Source organism: Ammospiza caudacuta, chromosome Z (genome assembly GCF_027887145.1).
Source record: "Ammospiza caudacuta isolate bAmmCau1 chromosome Z, bAmmCau1.pri, whole genome shotgun sequence".
In the NCBI taxonomy this organism is placed as follows: domain Eukaryota; kingdom Metazoa; phylum Chordata; class Aves; order Passeriformes; family Passerellidae; genus Ammospiza; species Ammospiza caudacuta.
In genome coordinates, this window is record NC_080632.1 from 62191599 (window position 1) to 62218475 (window position 26877).

Genomic DNA, 26877 nt, shown 5'->3' on the forward strand with positions numbered 1-26877 from the left:
TGACCTTTAAAGCATTATATTGGTAAATAGAGTATTATATATGTAACCTTACCCTGTATGATTTGAAAAAAAAAAAAGTGTTTTTTTTTTCTCCTCCTTGATTGTAAAATGCAAATATTTGCAGGATTTGGTGGCTTATTTCTTCATGTTCTTTTCTTCTAGAAGAGAGGTCTATGGTATTCTTAAAGCTGAAGGAATTTTACTTCCTCGCTATGCAGTTCTGAACCGTGATCCAAACAATCCCCAAGGTAAAAAGAAGAAAGAAAAATTAGCATCTCACTGTTTCCACTGGAGAACAATATGGACATAGTGGAAAGCTAAATTTCACTGCTTAGACAATTCATTTTTGTGGTTTGATTTCCACACCAGCATTTAAAGTGTTATTGTGGACTGACCTTTACTGGCTGTGGGGTGCAGTATATGAAAGAAAAAAAAGAGGTTGAGGCTGTGTAAGCACTGTTCAGCATTAACAAAAACATCAAGACTTTTGTCACAAGTTCAAAACATAGCACCATACCAGCTGCTGTCAAGAAAATTAACTCCATCCTAGCCAAAGGCATTGTAAGTATGCAACTGAAAAGTATGATTCTGACACCACACGTTACAGACGTCATGGAATAACTAGAATATAGGACCTCCTTACTCAAACTGAGCTTCTAATATACCACTAAACAGAACAGCATTCAGGAGATTATATTAACCACAATTATTAGTAATTTTCCTTTGGAAAGTAATATTGACAGAAACAAGTCAGGCTACTGAATTCTTCCCCTTCTGAGTATAAGCAGCCATATATTTGAAATCTGTTCTAGATATATCTGCAGATGCTTTACTATGAATATAAATTGGAATCAATTTTTTGTGTACCTGCAAAAAAACCTGAACATTTTCTACTAAAATAAAAACTTCAAGCAACAGTAAGAGATTGCAATGACAGATCAAGAGAATTTTGCATTAAATCTTTTTTTTCTGTGTGATCTATGGAAAAAAGGACACATTTATGCTTCAAAAGTGGAATTAAAGCTGCTGCTTGCAGTGAACCAGTATTGAATGCTAGATTCCTGATTGCTGATACCAGAGGACCTAATTTTACGTTCAGGGTGCATTTATCACACAGTATGAGACAGTTCTAACTCTATGGAAGATGGCTGTGGCATCTGACACCACGCTGTGTATATAATTCACCTGCCAGCTCCCTGAAATTTCAGAAAAGGGCACTGGAAAAAAGAAGACAAATAGGACTTCCCTCTCTTCAAAACACTTCAAATATACTATCTTATGCACCTTACGCACCTGCAGAAGACAGGTTCCTATCTGACACTGAGGAAAAAACAGTAATTCCAGAACATACTATTTAAATAACCTAATATAGAAACGGTACAGCAAAAATATACTGCATGTGATTGTCAGTCATTGTGCAGTCAGTAAAAATCAGAGAAACAAAGATGTTATAGGATATTATTTTTTCAAACTGCAAATTAATGTAGATCTCTTAATAATTGCATGCCATTAGTATACTGTAACAGCTCTTTCTTTGCGCTGTTCTTCAGAATGCAACTTGATTGAAGGAGAAGACCATGTGGAAGTGAATGGAGAAATTTTCCAGAAGCCGTTTGTAGAAAAGCCAGTTAGTGCTGAGGACCACAATGTTTACATTTATTATCCAACATCTGCTGGGGGTGGAAGCCAGAGGCTTTTTCGAAAGGTGAAGTTATGGTACTAAAGCTATTGAAAAGTTTTAAGTGTCTAACAGGATTGCAGAGTAATTCTGTCATGTCCTACTTGCTTAGGAATAGAGGCAAATCAGAGAAATTTTAGGAGAACATATAGATTGAATGAAGGCGCATGTTTCTTGCAGTAGATGCTTAACTACTGCAGATTCTTAGCACACACCATTAATGTACTTCTAGAATCTTATAAAAGTCTTTTGGCATTGGTCAAAAGTTTGCTTCATTTGGTACGTGAAGTGTTTTCTTAGTACAAGTGTGTTATTTTAGGTGGTTTCAAAGTTTCTCAAGCAGTATTCTTTGAGTTTTTTAATGGAAAAATGCACCTTTCAGATTGGCAGCAGAAGCAGTGTTTATTCTCCTGAAAGCAGTGTGAGGAAAACAGGCTCCTATATTTATGAGGAATTCATGCCTACAGATGGAACTGATGTGAAGGTATGACAACTGTGCATTCTTATTTATGTTTAGAACAATCAAGTGCTCAAAGAGCTTGTCAGTTTTAAATCTTGGTCAAGGATTAATTTTAATTGAGTTTTACTACAGTTCATAAGTAAAAAATGCAATTCTGATTCTAGCTAAACATGGTATTTGTAATGTAGAGTAGCTACAGTTTGCATTGTTAGAATCAAGTGCTGGAGGCTTGCTACCTGACATATTGTCATCTTAAAGCTGGGCAGATCCTTGCTTTGTTTCGTCCTATCTAAAATGTAAACATCCTTTTTAAATTAAGATAATAATTTAATCCTGCGGCCAGATTTCTGAAAATAAACTGAAATAATTTTCAAATTAACCTGTTCTCCAGGTTCTGCAGATGTTTTGGAGAAGAAACCATTTGCATCTTTGTACCATCATAACAAAGACGTTAATTTTTATTAATTGAGTTTTTATAATTACTCTTTTTCTTGTTTTTTCCCAGGCTGTCAGTAAATGATGTGTGTTCTCTGAAGGCAGAGAATGCCACTGAGGAAGATACTTTAGTGTGACCTTTTCAATGACGGAAGCAGCTAGTATCTTTTAATGTTGTTGTCACGTTTGAGTTATATGCATACATTTTGCAAATTTATGCAACATCATTTAAATACACTGGATCAAGAGCTCCTGTTTTTCAATACAGGTGTACACAGTCGGTCCAGACTATGCTCATGCTGAGGCCCGGAAGTCTCCAGCTCTGGATGGCAAAGTAGAACGAGATAGCGAAGGAAAAGAAGTGAGATACCCAGTCATCCTCAATGCAAGAGAGAAGTTAATTGCTTGGAAAGTATGCCTTGCCTTTAAGGTAAGCTGATTGCTTTCCTATCTGATCAAACATTTAGTGTTAATTAATTGGTTGTTACATGAAACTTCCGTAGGGGTTTAGTGCATGAGCCAGCAGTGGTAATTAGTGCAGAACTCCTAGGAAGTGGAAAGTTAAACTTCCATATGATATTTTTTTTTTTTTAATCAAGAGAGATTTTTCATTTAATGTATTGAAAAGTTCTGGATAAGTTGCTCGTGTTGCATTAGTTCCCTGAATTTGCATGTTGCTATTGTGCTTTGCTAGCCCACAGTGTTTGTGTATAATATTTTTACATGTTTTGATACTTGTTTCTAAGTTAGCAAAACGCACTTTCAATAAAGTTTTTGTAACTTCTGTTGCATAGTATTTTCATCAGGTACAGATTCATTGTTAATTTGGTACTTACATGATTAAGTACTTACTTGAATAAATTGGTATTAGTTTGATAGCTTTGATTTTTATATCACTTTAAGATTGCTGTATAGTTACAAGGATTCTTTTGTTCAAAACATCATTTAGTCTCTTACTCTTTTTTCACCTGTTTTATAAGAAGGCTTTCAGTCTATCTCCTTTACCTGAATGTGACTGTGATGGCATTCTGTAGGGTGTGGACCTCTATCAGTGAAATGGGCTTTGAGATCTTAAAAAGTAATCTGCTGAAAAAGCTTCTAGTATTCTCTACTAATGATGTCAATAGTATGTTAATGTCAAAACTATCTTGTAAAATTTTAACAGAAATGGTTTTTCAATTTTTTTTGTAATTTCTTGCCTGCCATTCTTAAAAACCATATGTAGTGGGAAACCACTGTCAGAAAAGGGGACTTGTGGGCCCATGGTTGCCGTGAGTCTTGAAGTTTGTGCTCTTGTGAACTTGGCCTTCAATACTAATACTACTAGGAATATGCAGGAAGGATAAAATCAAGTTGGAGATAAAAAGTTAAAAACAGGAAGATGTTTGCACTATGTGGGTGAACCTAACATGGAACTCACATAAGGTAGTAAGCATAAAGTGTGACAACATGTTTTGGTCATGTTTTCAGATGAATACCTGGTTAAAATATAAAATTTGTTTAGAATAAGCAATCCTAAATCACTTGAACTTTTATTCTTTAAAACAGCAAACAGTTTGTGGCTTTGATTTGCTACGTGCTAATGGACAGTCCTATGTTTGTGATGTGAATGGCTTCAGTTTTGTGAAAAACTCCATGAAATACTATGATGATTGTGCTAAAATACTGGGGTAAGAGTTTCCTGATTTATTTCAGATTTGCTTATTAACCTCCTTGCATATTATTGTAGTTTATATACTGTCAAATTTCTTCTTATTGTTGTTTAATTATTACTATTAATTATTTTTATTACTTATTAATATTATTTCTTATTACTATTAATTATGAATTATTTATTTAAAATTAAATATCACATTAAAAGTCATTAACTTAAACAATTAAAAAATCCTTAAAAAGAACCCTAAGTCAATAAAAAATACTAACGAAATTCCTTATTCCTAAAATTATTCCAAACATCTGAGTTTTTAAAAGTGCTTACAGCTAACTGAATAAGTATTTTGAAATCAAGATTAAGTTCTTAAAGCTAGCTGAGATCTTTTCAAGTAGTGAAGTGCTGCTGGATGGTTGTGACTGCTGCGGTTAAATGTGTCCAAATTGCTGTACATTGTCCTTAATCTGAAGCTGGTGTATACTTTTATGTTTGTGGATTTCATACTTGTAAAACCAAACTGAAAAAGAATCATGGCGTCTTCTATCATACCATCTTGTCTCTGCCACTGGAGGCAAAAAAAGGTATAATGAGGGATCATATAGAATTGGGTATAGAACTCTATGCCAAGGAAAAGTTGTCTTCAAAGTAAGCTAAGCACCTTGTGACTGGCTTTTCAGTAAGATTGCACTGATGAGATACGGCATAAATTTTGCATGATCTAATGGTCTGGGATTTTTTCATGTTAAGGAATTTGCAAGTTTTTTCAAGGTTTTTAGCAATTGTATTTTGGCTTATTCTACTTTAAGATGGACCTTTTTTCCCGTCTGTGTTACTGGTTCTTACGTAGCTATTAGTCTGAAGTTCAGTGTAGTTTGATAAAACCTTTGTGCAACAGAACATTATATGTACCATCCTTCTTGAGGTGGAGACTGCATTGTTATTTTATAGTTATAATGAGAGACTATACCTATTTTTCCAGTTTTATCACAGAAACTACTGGTAGAAAATAGCAGTTAATAGTGGTTTGGTGATTATTAGGCACTTTTAGTTAGGCAGCAAAGCCAATTGTCAGCATATATAAATGGACAAGAGTAATTCCTATACAAGGAACTCTTTTAAGAACTGGACCTGAAAAGCTGAAGTTTTTTACAAATACAGGGCCAGTAGTCTAACGCTCCTGTAGCAGTTGTAATAGCTCTAAATTATTAAGTGGTCTTTATTATGCAATTAAAAGAAAAATATGTACATTTATACATTCATGGCTGCTAGTATTCTAAAACTACATTAATAAAAATGCATATATGTAATCTGTTTGGAGTTTGCATGCATTGTATAAGCTGTGCTTTAAACTTACTTGATTTGGTTTTTTATTTTTAACTCCTATTTTAGAAACATCATAATGAGAGAACTTGCTCCCCAATTTCAAATACCATGGTCAATTCCTTTGGAAGCTGAAGACATTCCTATTGTGCCAACCACCTCTGGAACAATGTAAGAAAATAGTAGCTACGCCTAAATTGTGCAAACTCCCTATGTAACTTTTGTGTGAATCTTTTTTTCTCTTTGCAAGGTGTGCCCACATTGGTCTATGAATGCTTGTTTTGTGTGCTGAAAACAAGGAAGGAATCACAATTGCTATATCAGCAGTCAGAGTTTCTCACCCTTAGTCAAGCTGAGTATAGAACAGCAGATTTTATAGTTTAGTGTCTGTTATACATAGCTTCCACTGCTAATCATTGTTCCAACACCGACTTAATATGTGCTTCTAATGAACATGCTCTCTCATTTAATGATCCTCAAAATTTTTGTTTTAAAAACTACTTCAAATAGATATTCTATAGTTACTAAAGTCTTAAAATCAGTTTTTATATTTTATACCTTACATCATTTTCAGTTAACCTTATGTTTTTGCATATACTTCCATCACTTCTGTAGTTAATGTCAAATGACTACAACTTTGTCAATTGTCTTGATTGTAGTTGGTTTAATATTAAATAAAAGACCCTTGTGTACAGACTTGTGAAATACAACCCTTGAAATTTCAGGATGGAGCTTAGATGTGTTATAGCTGTAATACGCCATGGGGATCGAACACCAAAGCAAAAAATGAAAATGGAAGTAAAACATCAGAGGTAAATAGAATCCTCGTAAGTTATTTCCCATATTTTAGAGTATAGGATTTTGGGGCTAAGCAAGCAGTGAATTAACCAGGAATTGCACAATTGCAAGTTGCTTTTTGTTTTTGTTATCCTCTAAATCTAACAGTTTTAGATGCTACAGATAATTGCAGGTGTGCACCTCTCTTTCTGACAGGACTGTCAACTTACTTGTGCAGATTTCCTTCAACACATGCTGTGCCTTGTTTGTGTCCTGTTTGATTTTATGGAAAATGCATTTCTATCTATAGATGTCTTTATTAAAAATAATGCAGCAGAGAATATTTCTGGTTCTCCATTAGACCATGGTTTCTGCCTTCTGCTATTATTATAACTATTCTTGTATGCAATGTCATATTACTTTTTCTAGTAATTTTTGGCAAAATTTAATGACTCTAAATTTCTGGTAGATACCATCTTTATGTGGCATTCATAAGACAACTTACATAATTGACCTGGAACTAAGTGGAGTTTCAGTAAAAAAGGAATTACTTATTTTGGGACTAGATTCTTGCATTCAGAACATGCTGAAGAAGAGTAGGAATGCTCATTTGCTGGTTTTGGTCCCTACTTCTGTTCAGGATCATTCTTGAAGGGTAGGAATTGATATAGTTGCATATTCAAATAATATATCATTCAAATATAAAGAATATATTTTTTTATTTTTTTTTTAATACTTAGCAAGTCACTGAGAGACTAAGTCACTTTCGGTGCTCTTGTTTCCCTAATGCATTGAAAACTTTCTGGGGAGATGGGATTTGAATAAAACTTGGTTAGATCTCTGTACTGTAGGTTTTAACCTAACTTTCAAATACTGTAAAGGTAATAATTTTAGATCACTTTAAGAGCCTCTTGTTCAAGTAGTAGTAATTTAATTTATTAATGGAATTTTTAAGTTATTTTTCTTTATCTTAAAGATTTTTTGATCTCTTTGAAAAATGTGATGGATATAAATCTGGAAAACTGAAACTGAAAAAACCGAAACAGTTGCAGGCAAGTTTCTTTATTTTTTTTACTGTAATATTTTGTAAGTAGAAATCTGTTTATTTAATTAAATCTCATGTTTCCTTCCTTTAGGAAGTACTTGATATAGCAAGGCAGCTCCTTGTAGAACTTGGGCAAAACAATGATTCTGAAATTGAAGAAAGTAAAGCAAAACTTGAACAGCTAAAGACTGTGTTAGAAATGTAAGTATCTCATTTTCAGGCTTCATAGCAATGAAGTTATATCTGCTGTTTTGACTTGTTCTACCAGTTACTGTGTAGATTGCAGTGTTATCAAATACATAATAATATAATAATTAAAGCACAGTGTTTTTGAAGAGAAGGGATGTCATGTTTTTCAAACATGTTTTTTCATCACTCTGGTTTTTTTCTTCTTGACTTTTTCATTTACCTTATTGCTTATCTAGCATCTCAGTATACATTCAAAAAGAGAAGTTTACTTTTGTTGGTGTCAAATTTTGTCTTGCATTTTTTTAACTGAAAATACTTGTAAGCAGGGTCTGCTTCTCGTAAGTGTGACATAATGACATCTGATAAAGCCAGTAAGAACTATCACCATGCTTACTTGTCTATTTACAGCAAACTCTGAGGATTGAAGATAAATAAGTCTTTGTATACTAAGCCTGAAATACTTAGTAACAAAAAGCCTTTAAAAACCCAACAAAACAAAGAAAACAACAGAAACAAAAGGCTTCAAGGTTTATTAAAGAGGTTTATTAAAGGCTTCAAGGTTTATTATCTGGCATCTTAGACTGTGAAATGGTAACAGGAATTTTTAATTTAAAAATATCAGGGAACAGACAATAATTATTGAAATTTATAATAATTGTTTTAAATACTGAATTTTGCTTGAGATCTTAACGGGGCTATAAAAGCAGTAGCCATCCACACTGTGAGACGAGTTTCTGGATACTGATAGCCACTGTAGTTTTGGATCTGAATAGATAAATTACTTGTGCCATGTCCAATACTGCTTGTTGTTGGCGGGGAGGGGAGGGGGGTTCCAGTTTTATGCTCAGCATTGTAAAAGGTAGAATTAAATAGTATTTTAAGATGTTTCTTTATAGCATAGTTGTTATTTCTGCTCATTCTGTACTTGTTGAATTAATGTTTATTCTAAGGACTGCTTCAATAAATGTTGGTCAAATACACAAATCATTGACCAACAGAGAATTATTATATCCTCTTATAGATTTTAGCAGTTTTGGAGTAAGATAATTAAAATGTTTCTCTCCCTCTTCCCCTCTCATTTTTCGCTGTTCCTGCTTAAGGTATGGGCATTTTTCAGGCATAAATCGCAAAGTTCAGTTAACATATCTTCCTCATGGCTGCCCTAAGACTTCCAGTGAAGAGGAAGGTATTGTATTACTTTTGTACATAACCACTTATAATATTATGTGTATATAAATAGTCATGGATTACTGGTATAACATGTCTTGATGTTAAAGAGAGGGAATATTCTGTTTTGAAAGAATGTATAGTTAGCAGATATTCACAGTATTTTAATCTGCTGAATTGTGCACCTTAAACTCTGTAGTAAACTTCTCCTCTAACCCTGCTCTTGTGCAACAGAAGAATAACATGAAAAGAAACTTCAGTGATTCACCAAAATGATTTTTGAGCCAGTATAAGAAAATCTCACTCAACAATTACTATCTTTAAAACATTTACAAATTGTAGGGTGTTTAGCATCCAGTTTGTTTTAATTTTTCTGTCTTGATTTACTTTTGCTTCAGATTCATGATAAATATTTTTCATATATATTCTCTTTATAATTTTATTATTTCAGTTTTCTCTGTTTCGAGTGCCCATTTAGTTCACCAGGTCAATCTGTCCTTAGTGTTAGAATACTATTAAAGATTCATAATGTTGAAGAGGTTCTTTGATGAATCTTCTCATAGACCAAATACTTTTTATTCATTTAGAAAAAAAAATTAATAATATACTTAAGTACTAAGCTTTTCTCCCTGTGTAAAATTAGATAATAGAAGAAATGAGCCATCCCTGCTTCTCGTTCTAAAATGGGGAGGAGAGTTGACCCCTGCAGGCAGGGTTCAAGCAGAGGAGCTTGGAAGAGCTTTCAGGTGTATGTATCCAGGCGGACAAGGTAAAAAGAAAATTATCATAACAATTTTCAAAAAAAATCAATTGAGTGTCGTAAATTACTTTTGAAGATAATCAAGTGCAAGATGAGAGTTTGAGCAAAATGTTTATTTGGTAGGAGATTATGCTGGATTTCCTGGATGTGGATTACTTAGATTACATAGCACTTACCGACATGATCTCAAAATCTATGCTTCTGATGAGGGACGAGTTCAGATGACTGCAGCAGCTTTTGCAAAGGTACAATGTGAAGTGGTATTTTCATTTCTAAAATTCTGATATTCTCAGATTTGTGTTTTCTTTTGAAGTGTGGAAGAGATTTACAGTTTATTAGAAAAAGGTATTTTCGAAAGAGTGTGAAAAAGTTTCAAATAATGTGCCAAACATTTGAAGTTCTTTGAGCAGATGAAGACAGTTTTCAATTAAACAGCTCTGTCTGAGGCACTTTTGTTCTCTTCTCTATAAGATTCTGTGAACAAGCTGCTCTCACAAGTGAACTGTCTGCTCACTTGAAATCCTGGGCTCTAATGCAAATGTTTGTCTTCTTTACTTTTCCATGGATCTGTTGTAACATCAGATTTCAACTACCCAGACTGCCATCTACCTTTACTTTCCTGACACTTATGAGTAACAGGTCCAGGGCAATGCCTGTGCTCAATAGCTCATCAGTGACCTCTGTGAAAGAATTGTCCTAGGTGTTTTCTAGAAATCTTGCTTCCTTGTCCCCTGCAATATTGCCATAGAGCTACCATGGCTGAGAATATTCATGGAAAAAAGGCCTGCAATTAGGTGGCTTTCTCCACTTGTGTTAAGAAGGTTTCATCCATTTCCGCTTTTAAATTGGGGGATCTGTAATAGAGCCCTAGCATGATACTGTGATGTCTGCCTGGCTTCCAAAAGGTCCTAGAGTTACAGGAAAAGTCCATTCATGTGACCTATTCTACAATATCTCTCTAATGTGAATTAAGTTAAAGCTCTACAAGTCTTCAGACTTCCTGTTTCTTCTGTTTGTTTCTATGCTGCATGTGTTTGTACAGAAATATTTCAACCATCTGACCTGCTTTCCCTTGGTCAGCAGGCTTGAAGAGACACCACACCATTTACCTTCTTTATTCCAGAGCCCTTCCATTGCCAGAAAAGTCACAAAAGTTTCCAGCCTTCTTCATTTTGGAATTCTCCATTCACCTCTTGTTCAAGGCCTTTGATTGTCCTGTGACTCACATGGCTTGGGGTTTTGCCTCTGTAGAGTCTCTGTAAGACCCTACCTATCTGCTGTTTATCCTGCCAGATGCTATTTGGTTTGCAAATCCTTCCCATAGCTCCTCTGTGGTAACATAAGTCCTTGAACAAAGCATGTCACCTGCAAGTCAGGCAGCTCTTGTTTCCAGCCTTATGGAGAGGGCACTTGCACTCCCTACAATCCAAGACCCAGACAGCTGGTGTTGAGGAACATTGTCTTGTGGCATGTCACCATCACTGTTGCACCATCTGTATCAATTGTGCAGACTAGCAGTATATAGGGACCCATTTCTCTGTAAGTATAGGCATTGTGCCCTTGTTTATTTAACCTATAGCCAAGTGATACCATCTTGAATTTAAATTTGTTTTGAGCATTCTTTTATAGATACTCATTTTTTCATCTTCATCTATTTGCCTGAATAATGGTATTGTTTGCTTCAGGGACTACTGGCCTTAGAGGGAGAGCTGACTCCTATTCTTGTCCAGATGGTTAAAAGTGCTAATATGAATGGTCTGTTGGACAGTGACAGTGATTCTTTAAGCAGCTGTCAACATCGTGTTAAAGCAAGGCTCCATGAAATTCTCCAGAGAGACAGAGAATTTACTGCTGATGACTATGATAAGGTTAGCATATTATTAGTTTCCCATTAAATAAAATAGCTAACTATGAAAATTCCTGTGCAAAAGTATTAGGCAGTGATTTTATGTATCTGTTTTGCAGAATTATTTGTATGCTTGCAAATAGTTTGAAGTGCAAAGGTAGCTATACTAATTGTGGCTGTAGATATTTCATCCTGCAATTTTGGTAATCAAAATAGCTACAAACTTTGAAGTAGAAGTGAACAGGGATCTTGCTTGTAAACCTTTTTCACTGTTCCATTAAAATATTTTAGTTATTGAAGGAATGACATTACATTGTTTGTGGCTTTTTGTAATCTTTACTTTGACAGTGTGTGGTGTAACACTGCTGCAGTTGTGTCAATCATTGATCCACTGCAAGGTCTTTTTGTTGTAACTTAGAATACTGAGATACTGAAAACCAGTAGAATACTTTCAGTGAAATGAAATATCTCATTAAAATGCTAAATTAGTATGTAGTAATATAGTTTATGTTGACTTAGTGCAGACCATATCATTGTTTCTGGTTTTAAATGTATTGTTTGTTATAGTTAAGAACTTCTTTATCTTTCAATTGCTCGTCTCTATACTCTGTCTCATATAACAACTAAATACATGTCCTCAAATGAGGTTTAAGTTTAAATTGCTATTTTTGAAAAAGTACAGAGAGCAAATTAATTAAGAATAATATACCCTGCATGTATATACCCCGTGGATTCATTTAAAGTATCGTGCAAACCACTCCTAGCAGTGGATTCAACAGTAATTGGAAAATGCAAGGATTTATTAATGTCTGTTATACAGATATAAGGCTTAAAATTGGCTAGAACTAATAGAGTGCCTCTTCAGTCGCTGAGTTACTAATGTTGGGGATTATAAGGCAATAAAAACTTAGGGGTGGTTCATTTATTTGTGGAGTTTTTTTAATTTACTTGTGATTTGGGAAAATTGTATGGGGTTTATTCCTGTGCCTTCCTCCCTATTATGTATAAGTAATCAATTTTTTTATTTACTTCATAATAGGGAGATAGGAACTGCTTAGTGTTAGGTAGAGAACAGAAGTTTTCCACGTCCAAATTACTCTATCCATTTCAGGAAATTGAGGAAAGTTCAAATAAGTGTGTGTTTTGTGTATAAATTACTGTTTCATATCATTGGTCACTTTGAATTCTTCAGACTTTTCTGAAAAAATGAGGCTAAGCCTTACATGTGCATTGATTGTACTGTTTTAGTGACACTCACCTCATTGGTGATGGTTTGTAGCTTTTACCATTTCTATAATTTATTCAGTTCTGAAGAACATCTCATATGTTGTTGCTATATGTGCATTTAAAGGCTTTCTTTTGATGTTTGTGTCCTGCAGTCCTGTAGAAACAAAAACCTATGACAGGAACAGCCAAACTTTTTTTAAGCTACCAGTTACTATTGTGTATATGGTTCCTATAGAGCAAAAAAATATTTTGTGAGGCGTGTAGCTTAATGACAACATTTCTAACAGAATTTACTTTTGTAAGCTTTTGAATACAGAAGTTACTTGAAGATATGGAAGCTTGCTAAGTATATATGAAGTTTTAAACATCTTTCCAATTTTCCTATGTTGGAATAAAAGAAATGGTTTTACAAATTCTTGTAGTTACTCACATTTACTGTATAGAATTAGTTGCTCTATTAATTTCTTATTACCTTTGAATCTCTAGTAAATGGTACCATGTTTTGGTGAATCATCTTAATGCCTCAGAGGTAATAGATAGTTGATAAATTATTAAAAATGTTCATAGCAACCTGCTTGAGTTCTTTTTCTCCAGTACTTGTTATCTTTGACATGTTTCATCTTATCTCACCAGGTCTTTCAAATCTAGTCTGTTCATTTTGTGTTTATCTCAAATTGCAGCTCACTCCATCTGGAAGCCTCTCACTGATAAAATCAATGCAGGTTATTAAAAATCCTGTAAAGACATGTGACAAGGTCTATTATTTGATACAGAGTTTGACTTCTCAGATCAGGCAGAGAATGGAAGACCCAAAGTCTGCAGGTACTGAAACGTTTTTGTGCTTGTATTTAGTTTCTCATGAAAGAGAATTGTAATGTAACTTCTACACTAAACTCACTTTTAGAAGAACATCAGTCAACCAATGATTAAGTATTTTCACTGTCTGATTTCATATGCATAGTTTTGAAATAAAAAGCATGAGGAACATGTGGTTGTATTGCAGGTAAGGGCTCTTTGGTGTTGCGAAATTGCAGTGTTTGCAGAAATTCTTGTCTTAGTTATTTGAAACTCAGCATTCCACAAAAGTAATAGGAAAAATTGATGGTACTAAAGCTAATTTATATAGGTATATCTTATATTTAAGGGCCAGTGGTGCATTTCTGCAGCAATGTGTTTTATTATCATAGTGGAGCTATGTAATTGTGATGCTTTCAGCACTAAAGTTGATTTTATGCCCTGCTGTCCCTTTTTCTTAATAGTAACTTATTTTGATCCCTCTGTGATTCAGTTGTTACTACTGTTATTAAAATGTCCTTTCATTACTTGAATGACCTTAAGTACTTATAAAAGACATATGTCTGTCCAGATATTCAGCTGTACCACAGTGAAACTCTAGAACTGATGCTGCGCAGGTGGGCCAAGCTGGAAAAAGACTTCAAAACAAAAAATGGAAGATATGATATTAGCAAAATTCCTGATATTTATGACTGTATAAAATATGATGTACAACACAATGGATCCTTAAAATTAGAAAACACAATGGAATTATATAGACTTTCAAAGGCTTTAGCTGACATTGTAATTCCTCAGGTAAGCATTTTCAGTTATTAAATAGAAGAAAGTGTAGAATCAATGCATTTTTAAATTTTCATGAAAATGTTTATTTTGCATTTTCTTTTGACATTCCCACATTTTGCAATCATGGAAGCCTTTAACATTATCTCATATTTTTCAGTAGCAATCTGACTGGGAATTTTTGGAAAAATTTGATTCATAATTAATCTGTGTTCAGGGTGAATTTTTCTAGAAACTTAGGGTGTGAACATGCCTCCTTCATTACAGCAGTGTATTAAAATAAAAGGGTTCATTTTCACCATTTATCATAGATTTAACAGTTGCCTTTGTGAATAACTATGTTTTCTTAAATTGCTTTTAATTTCATTTCTCCAACTTATAAAAATTTCATTTTGGGCTCTTTCCAAATGACAATGTTAATCTTAATCTATGCAATTTAACTAATTTCAAACAATTTTAGTTTAAAAAGATCTTTCTGCTTTTTCAAAATTGTAAGATTCCATGATGTGAATGTACACATTAAATTTCATAGACTTTCAGGCCAGAAATAGACATGTTAAACTTACATGCTCTGTAAGCTGTTAAACTTTGTTTAGCTCTAAAATCTTGGAGGTGCCAGGTCATGAAGTTGATTTGTGATAACAGGACAGAACAGACTAAAGCTCTCCCCAAGTGTCCCTGCAGTTACAGAACAGTGTTGTAACAGAGGTGCTTACCCATATTGTATGCAGCATTTGAAGGAAGTTCTTCCTCCCCCATCTCTCAAACTCCTTGACACGAAAGACAAAAACAGTAGTGATGCTTAGAATGCATTGTTTTGTGTGGGTCTATTAAGCTGAAATTTTGAATAGAAAATTAGAGAAGAGCAGGTAAAAATGAGGACACATACTGAAGGAAGAAAAACAAAGAAAACTTTATAGCCTACATAATGCAAAGGAAGAGTGCTTGTGTTACTCTCTAGGGTAACAAGAAGATCCATTCTAACTTTCATGCCATGGGCAGCAGAGAGTATGAAGCTCCTGGAAGAACATACTTTTAAATATTGATGATATTACAATATTTAATATCACCAGTAATTTCTCAGTTGTACATAAATGCCATTTGAATGGAAGTCTTTGGGATGGCTTACTCCAAACTAAGGTAGACATACCAAATACATCTCTTTATTGACTGTTAAAAGAAAGGGGAAAAAAAAAGAAATGAAAAAACACAGTATTTTGGGGGCAGGATAGGAGATGGAGATGGTGACAAGAAGGCAGGATGATTCCATAGGTTATTATGGTTAAGAAGAAGAGCTTTATCATAGCAGAAGGTAAATCCACTTCTTTGGTTTAACTAATGAAGGAAAACTTTTTGTCTATATCAAGTCAAACAGCAAAAAGGTAAGCTACTTGTTAATTGAAGCTACATCACTGGTCATAAGTAGAAAAAATGTTTAAAAAATGGTTTGTAGCCAGAGCAAACTAATAGATGACTAATTTGCTTTAATATAGAAGCTTTGAATTATAAGGCATATTAATCTTTAACTGAATTTTAAAAGTCAATTTGTTTTTACACAGGAATATGGTATTTCTAAAGCTGAGAAACTGGAGATTGCCAAAGGTTACTGCACTCCTTTAGTCAGGAAAATCCGTTCTGACCTTCAGAGAACTCAAGATGATGACACTGTAAATAAGCTTCACCCTCTGTAAGCGAGTTACTTCTTTACATGGTTACATTAATTACCATAAAAATTAGAGCTATTTTGTAGGTTTCAAATTTGAAGAGTCTTCTTAGCTCATAGAAATTATAAAATATAATTAATTTTTTTATTAACAGCTATTTTAAAAATAAGGACACATCATAGTCTAATAACATTTTTCTTTTTTTTAAGCTACTCCAGGGGTGTGATGTCCCCAGAACGGCATGTTCGCACCCGGCTGTATTTCACCAGTGAGAGTCACGTCCACTCTCTGTTATCCACCCTTCGTTATGGTGCCTTATGTGATGTAAGTTTCTCTGTTGAAGCCCTGATATATTGAGAGGAACCTGAATATCCCTTTGACTGTATCAATTGAAATTTTAAGTGTCTTTGAAATTCATCATATTTTTTCAAACACTTTTTTTTCTATTACTTATGCAGAAATATAGTGCAAATTGCACATTAATTAGCATGTTAATTTCCATCAAAGTAATGCTGTGTTCCGTTGGCTGTAGGTGTTAGAATCACAAATAGATGTGGAAAGGCCAGATACTTCTTTTTTGTCTTCTGTTGTCACCAATAATTCTTTCAACTTTTATTCTCAAGTTATGATTCAGGGTTCTCTTGAATTTACTTTTGCACTGGCTTCCTGTTTTTGTCCATTGACACATTGTCAGAACATCCCTACCTAATTTCAAGACTGCTCATAGAGTACAAAGTTTCTCCTGTACAGTGAATTTTCTTACTTTCCTGTACTGTTACAGAATACTACAAAGGTGGTGCATTATCTCCATCTGATAGTCTTTGACACTGAAAAAGACCAGGTTTCCAGATTCAGAAATTACTTAAACTAAGCTCTTGGAGTAGATATATACAGCACTACATCTGCTTGTAAGATACTTTTTGACTTATACACTGGTTTTTTCAAATTTTCTATTGCTTCTGGTAATGGATGACTAAACTCAGTGATGGCAAAAGCATTTATAAATCTCTGTGACATGCTACAACAGGTGCACTCCAAGTTTAAGTCTGATAAACTCTTATCTTTAAGGTGGGTTACTAAATGGTTTCATTGCTACAGCATGAAAAAGGTGACTGTTCATTTACATTGTTTGGGATGTGACGGTTGCACCTCTTCTATATACTAGAAAGCTTCGTTTACTTTGTTTGGCTGATATCTCTGTTAGTGTAATATGTAAACATTTTTCACAATATACTAGCTGAAATGAATTTATTGCAGTATTAGCAGTTCTCATCACAAGAATTGAAAACAGTGCCTCTGTCTACATATCATAATTGGCAAAAAAACATGAAAGATACACTGAAATAACATGAAAAGTTTGCTCTTCACTTTTCAGTCTTTGGATTAGCAATTTTACGTCACTCATGGAGGTTCATAATTAGTTTTTTTCATTGTACCTCTGCATTTTCCTTAACTATAATGAGCTTTGCACTTCTGCTATGAAAATCTGTGTAAATGGAGGAAAAGTGAAATCATCAGTCTTTTTAAAGAAAATAGCTGAATTTTACTTGTTGATTTTTTTTTCCTCAATAAGGAATCAAAAGATGAACAATGGAAACGAGCTATGGATTACTTAAATGTGGTCAATGAACTCAATTACATGACACAGATTGTTATCATGCTCTATGAGGATCCAAACAAGGTATTTTAAAATGGTAAATATCTTCAGAAATTAGTAGCGCTGAGCTATTTATTAAAGTATTAAACCTATTATTTTACTTCAGGAACTTTCTTCGGAAGAACGTTTTCATGTAGAGCTCCATTTCAGTCCAGGAGCGAAAGGCTGTGAGGAAGATAAAAATTTACCATCTGGATATGGATACAGACCTGCCTCCAGAGAGGTAATAATTATGCCTTTCTATAAAGCCAAACTTAGGGTTTTTTGGATATGGACATAATAAAATTGTTATGTAAAAAAAACAAGTGTGGGTTTTTCTTTTGGTAGAAAAACATGCAGTAAAAGATAAGTAGTCCCAATATTTTCTATTTTGAATGGGCACTGAGGTGAAGGACACAGACAATTTGAATGTTCTAAAGTTTTGCCAGAATTTTTACTATAAATACAAAATACTCTAAGTGATATCAACATCAGAGTGTCACATGAATAATACTCTGGGAACTGGAAGATATATTTAAGAAAGTAGTTTGGCATGTTTATGAATACATATTGTTGAGGAAGGATTGATATTTTCCAAGATATATGGTCAGGTAAGTGGAGTTATGACTGCATTTTGAGAAAGGAATGTGAGCAAAGCAAAATATGTGATTTACATATTGTATTTTTAAAATCAGCTTGTTTTATCTTTATGTGGAATATTTATTTAAGGGCCACTTCTGTCTACATGTTTGAAGGTGTGCAGAGAAATTAAGAATGAATTATATATTTTCTGTAGAATGAAGGCTCAAAGAAAACATCTCATAGAAATGATAGTGATGAGGAGGTACATGCTCCTAAACGAGATGAAACGGATCGATCAGTAGTGATGTTCAAGCCAATGGTATCAGACCCGATTCACATACACAGAAAGTCACCCCTTCCAAGATCCAGGAAGATTGGTTCTGTTGAAGTAAGTGTTTGTGTTCCAGATAATTTCTCTCAAAGACATTAACTTTTGCTTGCTTTTAAGAAAACAAAACCAAATGTAATTCTGCTTTTGATTATACAGAACCAGCATGATACATCTCACAGAAGGTTTGCCCTTACTCAGTGGGAAATCCTCCATGGCAGTAATTTCTCTGAAGGGATGCTTTTTTTTAATTATTACTATTCTTTGATAAGACTTACTTCCTTTTTTTAAAGCTGTTTTAGAAAAGTTGATATTTGAATATGAAGACTCAGTCTAAACCTACATCTACAAACTAGTATATGTTGCTTTTCTATTCATCCTTACAAGAGAGCTGCTACTGGGAATTGAGCAAACATTCAGGGTGATTGTGCTGAAAGGCAGCAGAGGGATTAGGGTGGATGGGGAGGTGCAGAACATGAGACATCTTCTGCTGTATTTGCTGTCATGTGGAGTGAAAGTGACTCCACTTGTCAAGCTTTTGAAGGTAAGAAAGATAAAGTGGAAGCTTTCTTTTTAAGTGGCTGGCGTTTGTTCATGAATTCTGTAGGTAACATCTTGAACAATCTAGTTTGCTGTGTTGTAAGCCATGACATCTAGGTGTGCTTCACAGATATGGCTTAATGTCACAGAGGTGAAGGGTATGCACAGCTGTATCACTGATACCATTGGGATGGTTGAGTGGAAATTCAGATGGTACAAAGAAGCACTTCTGTGATATTAATGCTAGAAGCAGACTAACAGCATCTTATTTTGCCTCATTTTCAGTTGCTTAAAACCATCAGAAATGAAGATTCATACCAAAAACTTTTTCTTTCATGTTTGTGTTGGGAAAGAGTTGTCTGTATGCAGTAAAAGTATTACAGATTGGGAAATCACTTTGTTATTGACAGTATGGAGAGAAAAAGTTGCATGATTCCCTTCTGTAAGGATATCTGTATAACTTCACAACTTCCATAAATTAACAGACATAATAAATGTTAATGTCTTACATTTTCTATTTCCAAGTTTTTTCATAAACAAATGCTCACAACATCAATATTTTTGATTTTTAAAAGCTGTTTTTGCAATGATCATGCAAACTCCCCTCCTAGCTATGAGTTCACTTATGCACAGCTTAAAAGTCTATTACTTCAGACTTTCAACCATTTTCATAAACTGTATGGAAGTTAACTTTCACAAGATATCAAAAGCACAAATTGCCAAATTTTGACTGTACAGATAATATATGTTAAAATGGGATGTGTTTCAGCATTCAGAGCTTGCTTATTTCTTGGAAGGAAATAGCCAATTTAGAGAAAACATACACTGTAGAACATATTTTTCTTATAAGTAATATAGGAAGTTCCATCTGGCCTACTGAAATCTGCAAAACTAATATTTGGAATATTTAAACTAAACAGTATTTTGGAGCAATTTTAAAAAGTCACTGCAACTTAAACTGCAACTGCCTTGAACTTTTTTCTTTTTTTTTTTTTCCTTTTTTTTCTTTTCCCCTGCCCCCTCTCCCCCACCTTTTTTTTTCCTCCTGTAAGGCAATTCTCTTTTCACTTATGTCCGTTAATTTGAAAGGACACTGTCAGGTGTGAGATTATATGTAGATTTTAATCTGGGTTATAGTCAGCAATATTTACTGAAGGAATGCAACTGTGACTGAGTCATGAAAAGAAAAAAGCTGAGTTGTAGTGGTAAAACAAGAATGTAAAACTCATTGACATTGGGAAGCAAACTGTATTACAAAGAATGTTATTGCTAATGATATGTAATGATGTAGATATGGGGGGGTGCTTAGCCTGACACTCCCTTGAAGTTCTGATAAGGTGTCCAGCATCAGATAACTTTTAGGACATTTTTAAGTTTGGAAAACTTCTACCAGTCAATTTGGTGCTACCATCAGTGAGTCAACTGTAAAGTCTCAAAAGAAATTCTTAAATTTAAATTTAAGCATTCAGATAAACTTATAGACTAGAAATGAAAACTATTAAGTAATAAATAGGAAAGTTTAATGTACTTAGGAAGGAAAAAATTATTAAACAGTATGTCAAGGGTAACAGAAGTTCTGCTTCCAACATGTGAAAAATTCTTAAAATTATGAATCAATTATTGATAACAAATGTTTTCTCTCATATCTAATATTAGTCTACTAGAAATTTGATTTTAGTGTTGTAGTAATAGGTATAGTTATGAAGATATAAGAGTGAAACGGATAACTTTGTAATATAGGATTATTACTCTTCGCTCTTTGCTGTTTGGTAGTTTTAAAGGTAGTATGTAAAAGGGTGCAAGCAGATTGGGTTTTTTTCTTTTCTGTTCATTTGGCTCTGTTGAATCTAACTTTGCATGCTTTGCTGTTTTTTGCCCCCTTTCTCACTTCCAGGAAGAGAGCCCCCTGAGTGTGTCTAGCCCAGAGTGTATTGGTACCTGGCTGCATTACACCAGTGGTGTGGGTACTGGGCGTCGAAGACGCAGATCAGGGGAACAAATCACTTCTTCCCCTGTCTCCCCTAAATCACTGGCTTTCACATCCAGTATTTTTGGCTCATGGCAACAGGTTTTTAAACTTTACTTCATTAAACATTTTATGCATTCCAAGCAAAAACTGTCTTTAAGGACATCTAATCCCTTGTTATGGATTATGTTTCAAGCAATACCTTCCACTTTTTAAAATTACGTGCCAAGAATGTTTGGGGGGAAAAGACCAAGTGCATGTTTTTCAACTGAATGTGTTACACGCTTTCATAAACATTTGGTTTCTTTATAGGAATTGCAAATGTTACCACAGTAAAAAAAACTTAGTGTACTTCCCAATGAAAGAGAATTATGCTTTGGTTTAGTTGTCCTTTAAGACTTTAAAACCAGCATTGCTTAATTTGGTGGTAGGTAAATTTAAAAAAATAATAATTGCAACTGATTCCATTTGAAATAATTTATTTGGTACTTCATGTTGCTATTCAAGACTTGTTTTGCATACATTATATTTTCAGTAGCCTGGTATTAACTATTGCAGGGGAAAATCTCTAGCACTAATAATTCTTGCCATCTATATCTGAAGGTATCTGAAACTCCCAATACAGTACATCATCCATTGACTCATACAATATTTTGAAGATTGCTCCTTGTAATGGGGGGTGAGGGAAAAGCAGGGTAAAAAAGAAACAGTAAATGTTTTGGAAGTACCAGTGAAGATCTAAAGCTATTCAGAATGTCAAGATATTGTTTACATGTAGGACAATGGATGGTGTTCTGTAACTATATCCTATTAGTTTGAAGATTTTAATGATTTATTGTAGAAGATTCTAAAATTATATACATTGGAAAAGTTTATATCAGCAAAGGCTGTGAGCATCTGAAGATTATACTGATTGAGCCTGTGCATGGTCAGTGATCGGATGGTGTCCTCAATAGCTTGTCTGTCTTTCCTTCCCTCCCTCCTTTTTTCAATACAGGCGCAGTTTAGGAAAGTGCATTTGGTAAAATGAAATAAAATGTCTCAAATGTTTGTTCTCATATCAGTCTTGGTCTGTGTCCTTTCTCATTCTGAATGCTTGCTTTGCACCACTTCATTGCAAGGAACTCATATGTGAAATGGACTCCCTTCAGAAGGGGATATTGCATGATCTCTCATGTTTCCTTTACATATTTTTACTAACACTTATCATACAGCTTATTAACACCTGTCTGTCTGAAACAGGCTGCTGTATCAAGTTAATGGATGTTTCATGCTGCTGTTCTACTTGCCCTTATTTTTCTGTTTCTTACATCCAGGTCCTATCAGAAAGCAATAGTAACTTACGAACACCAAGAACTATTCTGGAACAAAAGCAGAGTGGTCTAGGTATGTTACTACAGTTGAAATTTTGTTTGGTGTTATCAGCTTTTCATCTGCCTGCTGTTCTCTGTAGTTGTATATTCTTTGAATAGCTTTTTTGTTAACAGGACCCAATAGTACTTGTTATTAATAACATATGCTGAGTGTCTGCCTATGGACTGGACAATTTTTTTTGCAACAAAATTTTAAAATAAGTTATAACTGAAAAGAACAAATTGTTTGACACCCTTCGTACTACTGATTTCGTACTGCTCGCAACAGGTACATAGGATTGTTTTTAACATAAAGCAGAATTTTAAGATAATGTAGTTTCTGATTGAGCTTTTGGATTTTGCAAGAATATTATGGATTAAAACGGCCTGCTCTGTAAACCATTAAAACACTTTTCTTTAAAATTTCTGTTTCCTGTTGTGGGCAATTGATGAAAGTGAAGATACTTTTCTGAGGGGAGGGGCATAGGGAGCAAACATAAAGTTTCTTGATAGTATCAGGGGTTTTGCACATACTCCTCTCATAAAATTGATTTCTTCTTTTCAGCGTTAGTATGAATCATGCTATAATTCAAAGGCTTCTTTAAAATTCTCTTAATTCAAGTGGTGCTTTTCTATTGCTTTATTAAAATAGGCATACGTATGATTCACGTGCAAAAAAAATGAAATCATGCACTGCTGTAAATCAATATTGCTTTTTTTCTGTGTCTTTTCATGGGTAATAATAAGTATAAATAACTGCATCACCTGGATGCATTAACTTAGAAGTAGTTTTTCCTTTATTTGCAAAGATACAGGGTTTTCATTTGTCTAATCTTTCTGTGGCACTTTTCTTCCCATTATATTTTTCCCATAGCAAAATGCATACAATCAGGTGCTCTTGTTTACTGAAGTCCTGGATTTTATTATGTGCTTGCTAAAGTTAAATGAATATTCTTTTGTGTGACACAATATGGCTTGTGGAAGTTGATGGATTTCCATGTAGATTAAGGTATTATATTTGTTGTGAAAGGCTTTTGCCACAGACCAGGCACCAATGTATTTTGGCTGATTGCTCACATGTGCTAGTAATGTTTCCCCTCATTGGACTGTTATAAGTAATGAAAGGAAGTATTGCTGGTTTTCAAAAACAAAAATCTGTCATTACTTATCTAAAATGTAAAAGATAAGTCTGAGTGAAAAATTGATTCTCCTTTCAACTAGTAGTAAAATGTAAAGGAAAAACTTGCAACTTTTTTTCCCATTTTGTTCATTGTTGTATGTAAGTTTCATTAATGGTTGATGATTACAAAAGTTATTTTTATATTTTTATCTGTGGCTGTCAGTGATTTGTTTAAATTCCCATTTTAGTGGCAGGAATGCATGATTTGTAACAAAGTACTGTCACTTGCATGGAGCTGTGCAAAAGTCTTCGCGGGAAAGGAAGTCTAGTTAAACTTGATGAAACTTTCAGTTTTTTTCAGTTTTTTCAGTTTGTAACATTGTTAATAATGGTAGCTGAAATATGAATAGAGTATTTCCAATTTAAGATTTTGTTGGGGTTAGAATTATTTCCACATACTAAGTCTGTGGAACTGCATGAGTACTTCATAGCAGCCTGTCATCTGAAAGGTTGATTTGGATGAAAGCAATGAGCAGCATTTTTCCAGTTTATATTTGTTTCAGGAATACAGGTATTCAAATACACAACTTTCACATCATCATCATCATCATCATCAGTCATTATCATCATCATCTTCATTTTGTTTTGTTGTTTTGTTTATGTTTACATTGATGCTAACTGGTAACTTTTTTTTACCAAAAGTGAAAACAGGACAAGAACTCATTTGTTAAAGCCAGTCCTCTCTTTGCACATATAACAGAGTGTGCTGTTTCATGAGTAGAAGCACAATAAATTATGATAGTTTCAGCCTACAAGTCCCACTCTGACATTACAAGCATATTGTGAACGTGTCCAAGGCACTGCCAAAAGCTGCCTTTTGTGTGGTAAGAGCCATGTGCTTGCATGCTGCATGCATCCCCAATGTGAATGGACGAACACCTGGTTGTTGTATGTATTTTCTCTAACTCCCATCAGGGTCTCACTGTGCGGGCCTGTTTAGCACCTCAGTGCTCGGGGGTTCTTCAAGTGCACCTAACCTACAGGATTATGCTCGTACGCATCGTAAAAAGCTGACTTCTTCTGGCTTCATAGATGGTATGTGCACACTCTAGCACATGCACGCACGACCCATGTGCCACATTGAACTTCTAAAGATTTTAATGGAATCCTAGAATCTTTGGCCTTAGTATTAATTTTATGAGTTTCTATTGCTTCTTTATTGCCCATAGCTTGCTTATGTTTAACTTAATAGCATAGTTAATTCTTGTTTGTCTTGAATTGAACACCAGAACATAGACTTGTAATGTGCGCCAGGAGATTCCAGCAAGTGCATTTTTTAAGTAAACTGAAAGTTTTGTTTTTAAATTCTTTAATAATTTTAAACTCTGTTTTTTATCACTGCTAATTGATCTTGAATTTAAATTATTTGGAGCATGTACAAGGAATGAAATTATAAACTAATAAGTTAAATACTGATGGTGAAAATTTTAGGATTCCTGACTTTGTTTTTCGTGGGGTTTGGATTACAAAGGAGCAGGAGATTCTCAGTTTTGGATAATCTGGCATAGAGAAGAAACCCACTCACTAGATTTCACAATGTAAAGATACCAAAGCACACCTTCATAACTCTGAGGTGAAACAGTATTCATGCTGTTTTCCCCCCCAGTTCACTTCTCAGTATTCAACTCTAACGTGCATAACCTTGTATGCCAGAATCACGAGCTCATTCTGCTTGTTTTCATATACGTCATTACACATCTTGTAGTTACCAACAATCCAAATTTTCTTCTTTTTAACATCTACTTAGATTTTAGCTGTTTTCCTTGGTCCCTTCTGCATGCCACTCACTTCTAATACCTTCTCATCTTTTCTTTTTTCCTTTCTTCTTCCTTTTCTATTTTAAAATCTCACACTTTTGGTAGCTGTTACAAATTTCAGGTACCTGTTTTTCTCTTTCTCAGACACCACACGCGGTTCTGCTGTTAAAAGGTTTTCTATCTCATTTGCTCGACACCCAACCAATGGTACGTTTTGCTTTTATTTTAAAAACAAAATCAAAAAGAAAAGGTTTCTTGCTTCATCCCTTTTATTTTTATTTCAAATACGGGGTGTAAAGGATCATCCAGCTGTCTGTTGTTCCTAACTTCAAGCACAATTCCAAATATATTTGTAATCATTAGATATCCTAAATTCTTTCTTTATCATTCATTAGTATAAATACAACATCAAAATTCATTACTTAGAAAAATCTGCGAAAAAAAATTAGGTACTGCTGTTAATCATGATCTCTAATAAATTATTCTCCTGAAGTTCTTGTGTGATCAGACTGTATGGTACAAGATACAAACAATGAAATCTGATCTTATTAAACATACACTTCTTGATAGCTGCTGTTTCTTCTTTGTCTTTCTCCTGCTGAGCTGATTCTCTGAGCCTGCCCATTCTAAAATAAGTCACTGAATTGACAGCTGGAGTTTATGACTATCTTCTTGAAGTGATGCTAAATTACAAAAACTAAAGCAGAAGCTTTGGTTCTGTTCCTGCTAAATTGCTATAATTTTTATGGGACAAAAATTTATTTTACCTTATCGTACTTCTCTGTTCATCAGATGTGCAAATTACTTAAATATTGCACTAAAAATCACAGCGAGATAGCTGTGACTTCTTGAGCAGCACTGACCTCTTGAGCTTCAAGAGTGAGAGTTAACTGTCTTCAGTTTGCAAAATTTCTCGTTTAACACACAGGACAGAGGTATGTCTTTTTCTTCCTCAGCAAAATATTTTGCGCCTCCCTTTCTACATGACTGAATAGGCCCCAGAAATATTCAGGGCCAACTGGACCTGAATGTAGCTTTTCCAGATTTCTTCACTGCGGTTTTAAAATGTGCATGACTGCTGGCTAAGTTCAGTGATAGCGATATTGAAATTGCAGTGGAAATCATCAGTATTTTCATGTTAGATTCAAAATATATTTGCTTAGAAAAAAAGTTAAAAAAAAAAAGACTTGAGTTTTTGTTTGGCCTTGCTTAGAAGCAGAGTTGTATTTTGTTACATTCATTTTAAATCTATAGTGGCTTTTTTGCACTGCAGTGCTTTATAAAGGAAAACTGTAGTAAGGCTAATTTTCTTTTTAAGACTGTGTGTGATCAAAAATTACAAATCTAATGTTTTATCTCAAATAGAAAAGTCAGAAGTCCATTTTTTATGTTACAACTCAAACCAAACAATATTCCCAAAACATACAAGGTCAGAGAGTAAGAACTGCATTTCAGAATCTGTGGCTAATAATAGAATTACCTTTTGTTCCATTAAGTCACTTTTTGTGATTCCATTCTTTTAAAAAAAAGGATCTAAATAGCTTTTATCGATCACAATTCTTGTTCTGATTCATTAATGCAGCAGTTTTGCTACACATCTTTGACAAGATTAATGCATGCAGTATGAGCTCCTATGAACCCTAAGTATATTGCAGTTTCCAGGGGTTCTCTACTAACATAACGCCCTATTGATGTTGTTTCGTCTGTCCTTTGCACTATCATTTTAATTATCCTTGTCCCTT

At 34.2% G+C, this 26877-nt stretch overlaps 1 protein-coding gene across 1 annotated transcript in view; it reads left to right on the forward strand.

Moving 5' to 3' along the window:
• The window catches only part of PPIP5K2 (diphosphoinositol pentakisphosphate kinase 2), a 46722-nt gene that overhangs the window by 13222 nt on the left and 6623 nt on the right, over positions 1 to 26877 (forward strand). Inside the window, exons 5-28 of the mRNA XM_058823250.1 lie at positions 163 to 248; positions 1551 to 1705; positions 2061 to 2162; positions 2842 to 3003; positions 4122 to 4243; positions 5614 to 5715; positions 6270 to 6356; positions 7298 to 7373; positions 7458 to 7567; positions 8656 to 8741; positions 9366 to 9491; positions 9606 to 9727; positions 11168 to 11350; positions 13236 to 13377; positions 13922 to 14145; positions 15690 to 15817; positions 16004 to 16118; positions 17368 to 17475; positions 17558 to 17674; positions 18227 to 18400; positions 20775 to 20948; positions 22163 to 22232; positions 24294 to 24413; positions 25280 to 25342. Of these exons, the coding sequence (XP_058679233.1) occupies positions 163 to 248; positions 1551 to 1705; positions 2061 to 2162; positions 2842 to 3003; positions 4122 to 4243; positions 5614 to 5715; positions 6270 to 6356; positions 7298 to 7373; positions 7458 to 7567; positions 8656 to 8741; positions 9366 to 9491; positions 9606 to 9727; positions 11168 to 11350; positions 13236 to 13377; positions 13922 to 14145; positions 15690 to 15817; positions 16004 to 16118; positions 17368 to 17475; positions 17558 to 17674; positions 18227 to 18400; positions 20775 to 20948; positions 22163 to 22232; positions 24294 to 24413; positions 25280 to 25342 (2954 nt within the window). The remainder of the gene's footprint in view (positions 1 to 162; positions 249 to 1550; positions 1706 to 2060; positions 2163 to 2841; positions 3004 to 4121; positions 4244 to 5613; positions 5716 to 6269; positions 6357 to 7297; positions 7374 to 7457; positions 7568 to 8655; positions 8742 to 9365; positions 9492 to 9605; positions 9728 to 11167; positions 11351 to 13235; positions 13378 to 13921; positions 14146 to 15689; positions 15818 to 16003; positions 16119 to 17367; positions 17476 to 17557; positions 17675 to 18226; positions 18401 to 20774; positions 20949 to 22162; positions 22233 to 24293; positions 24414 to 25279; positions 25343 to 26877) is intronic.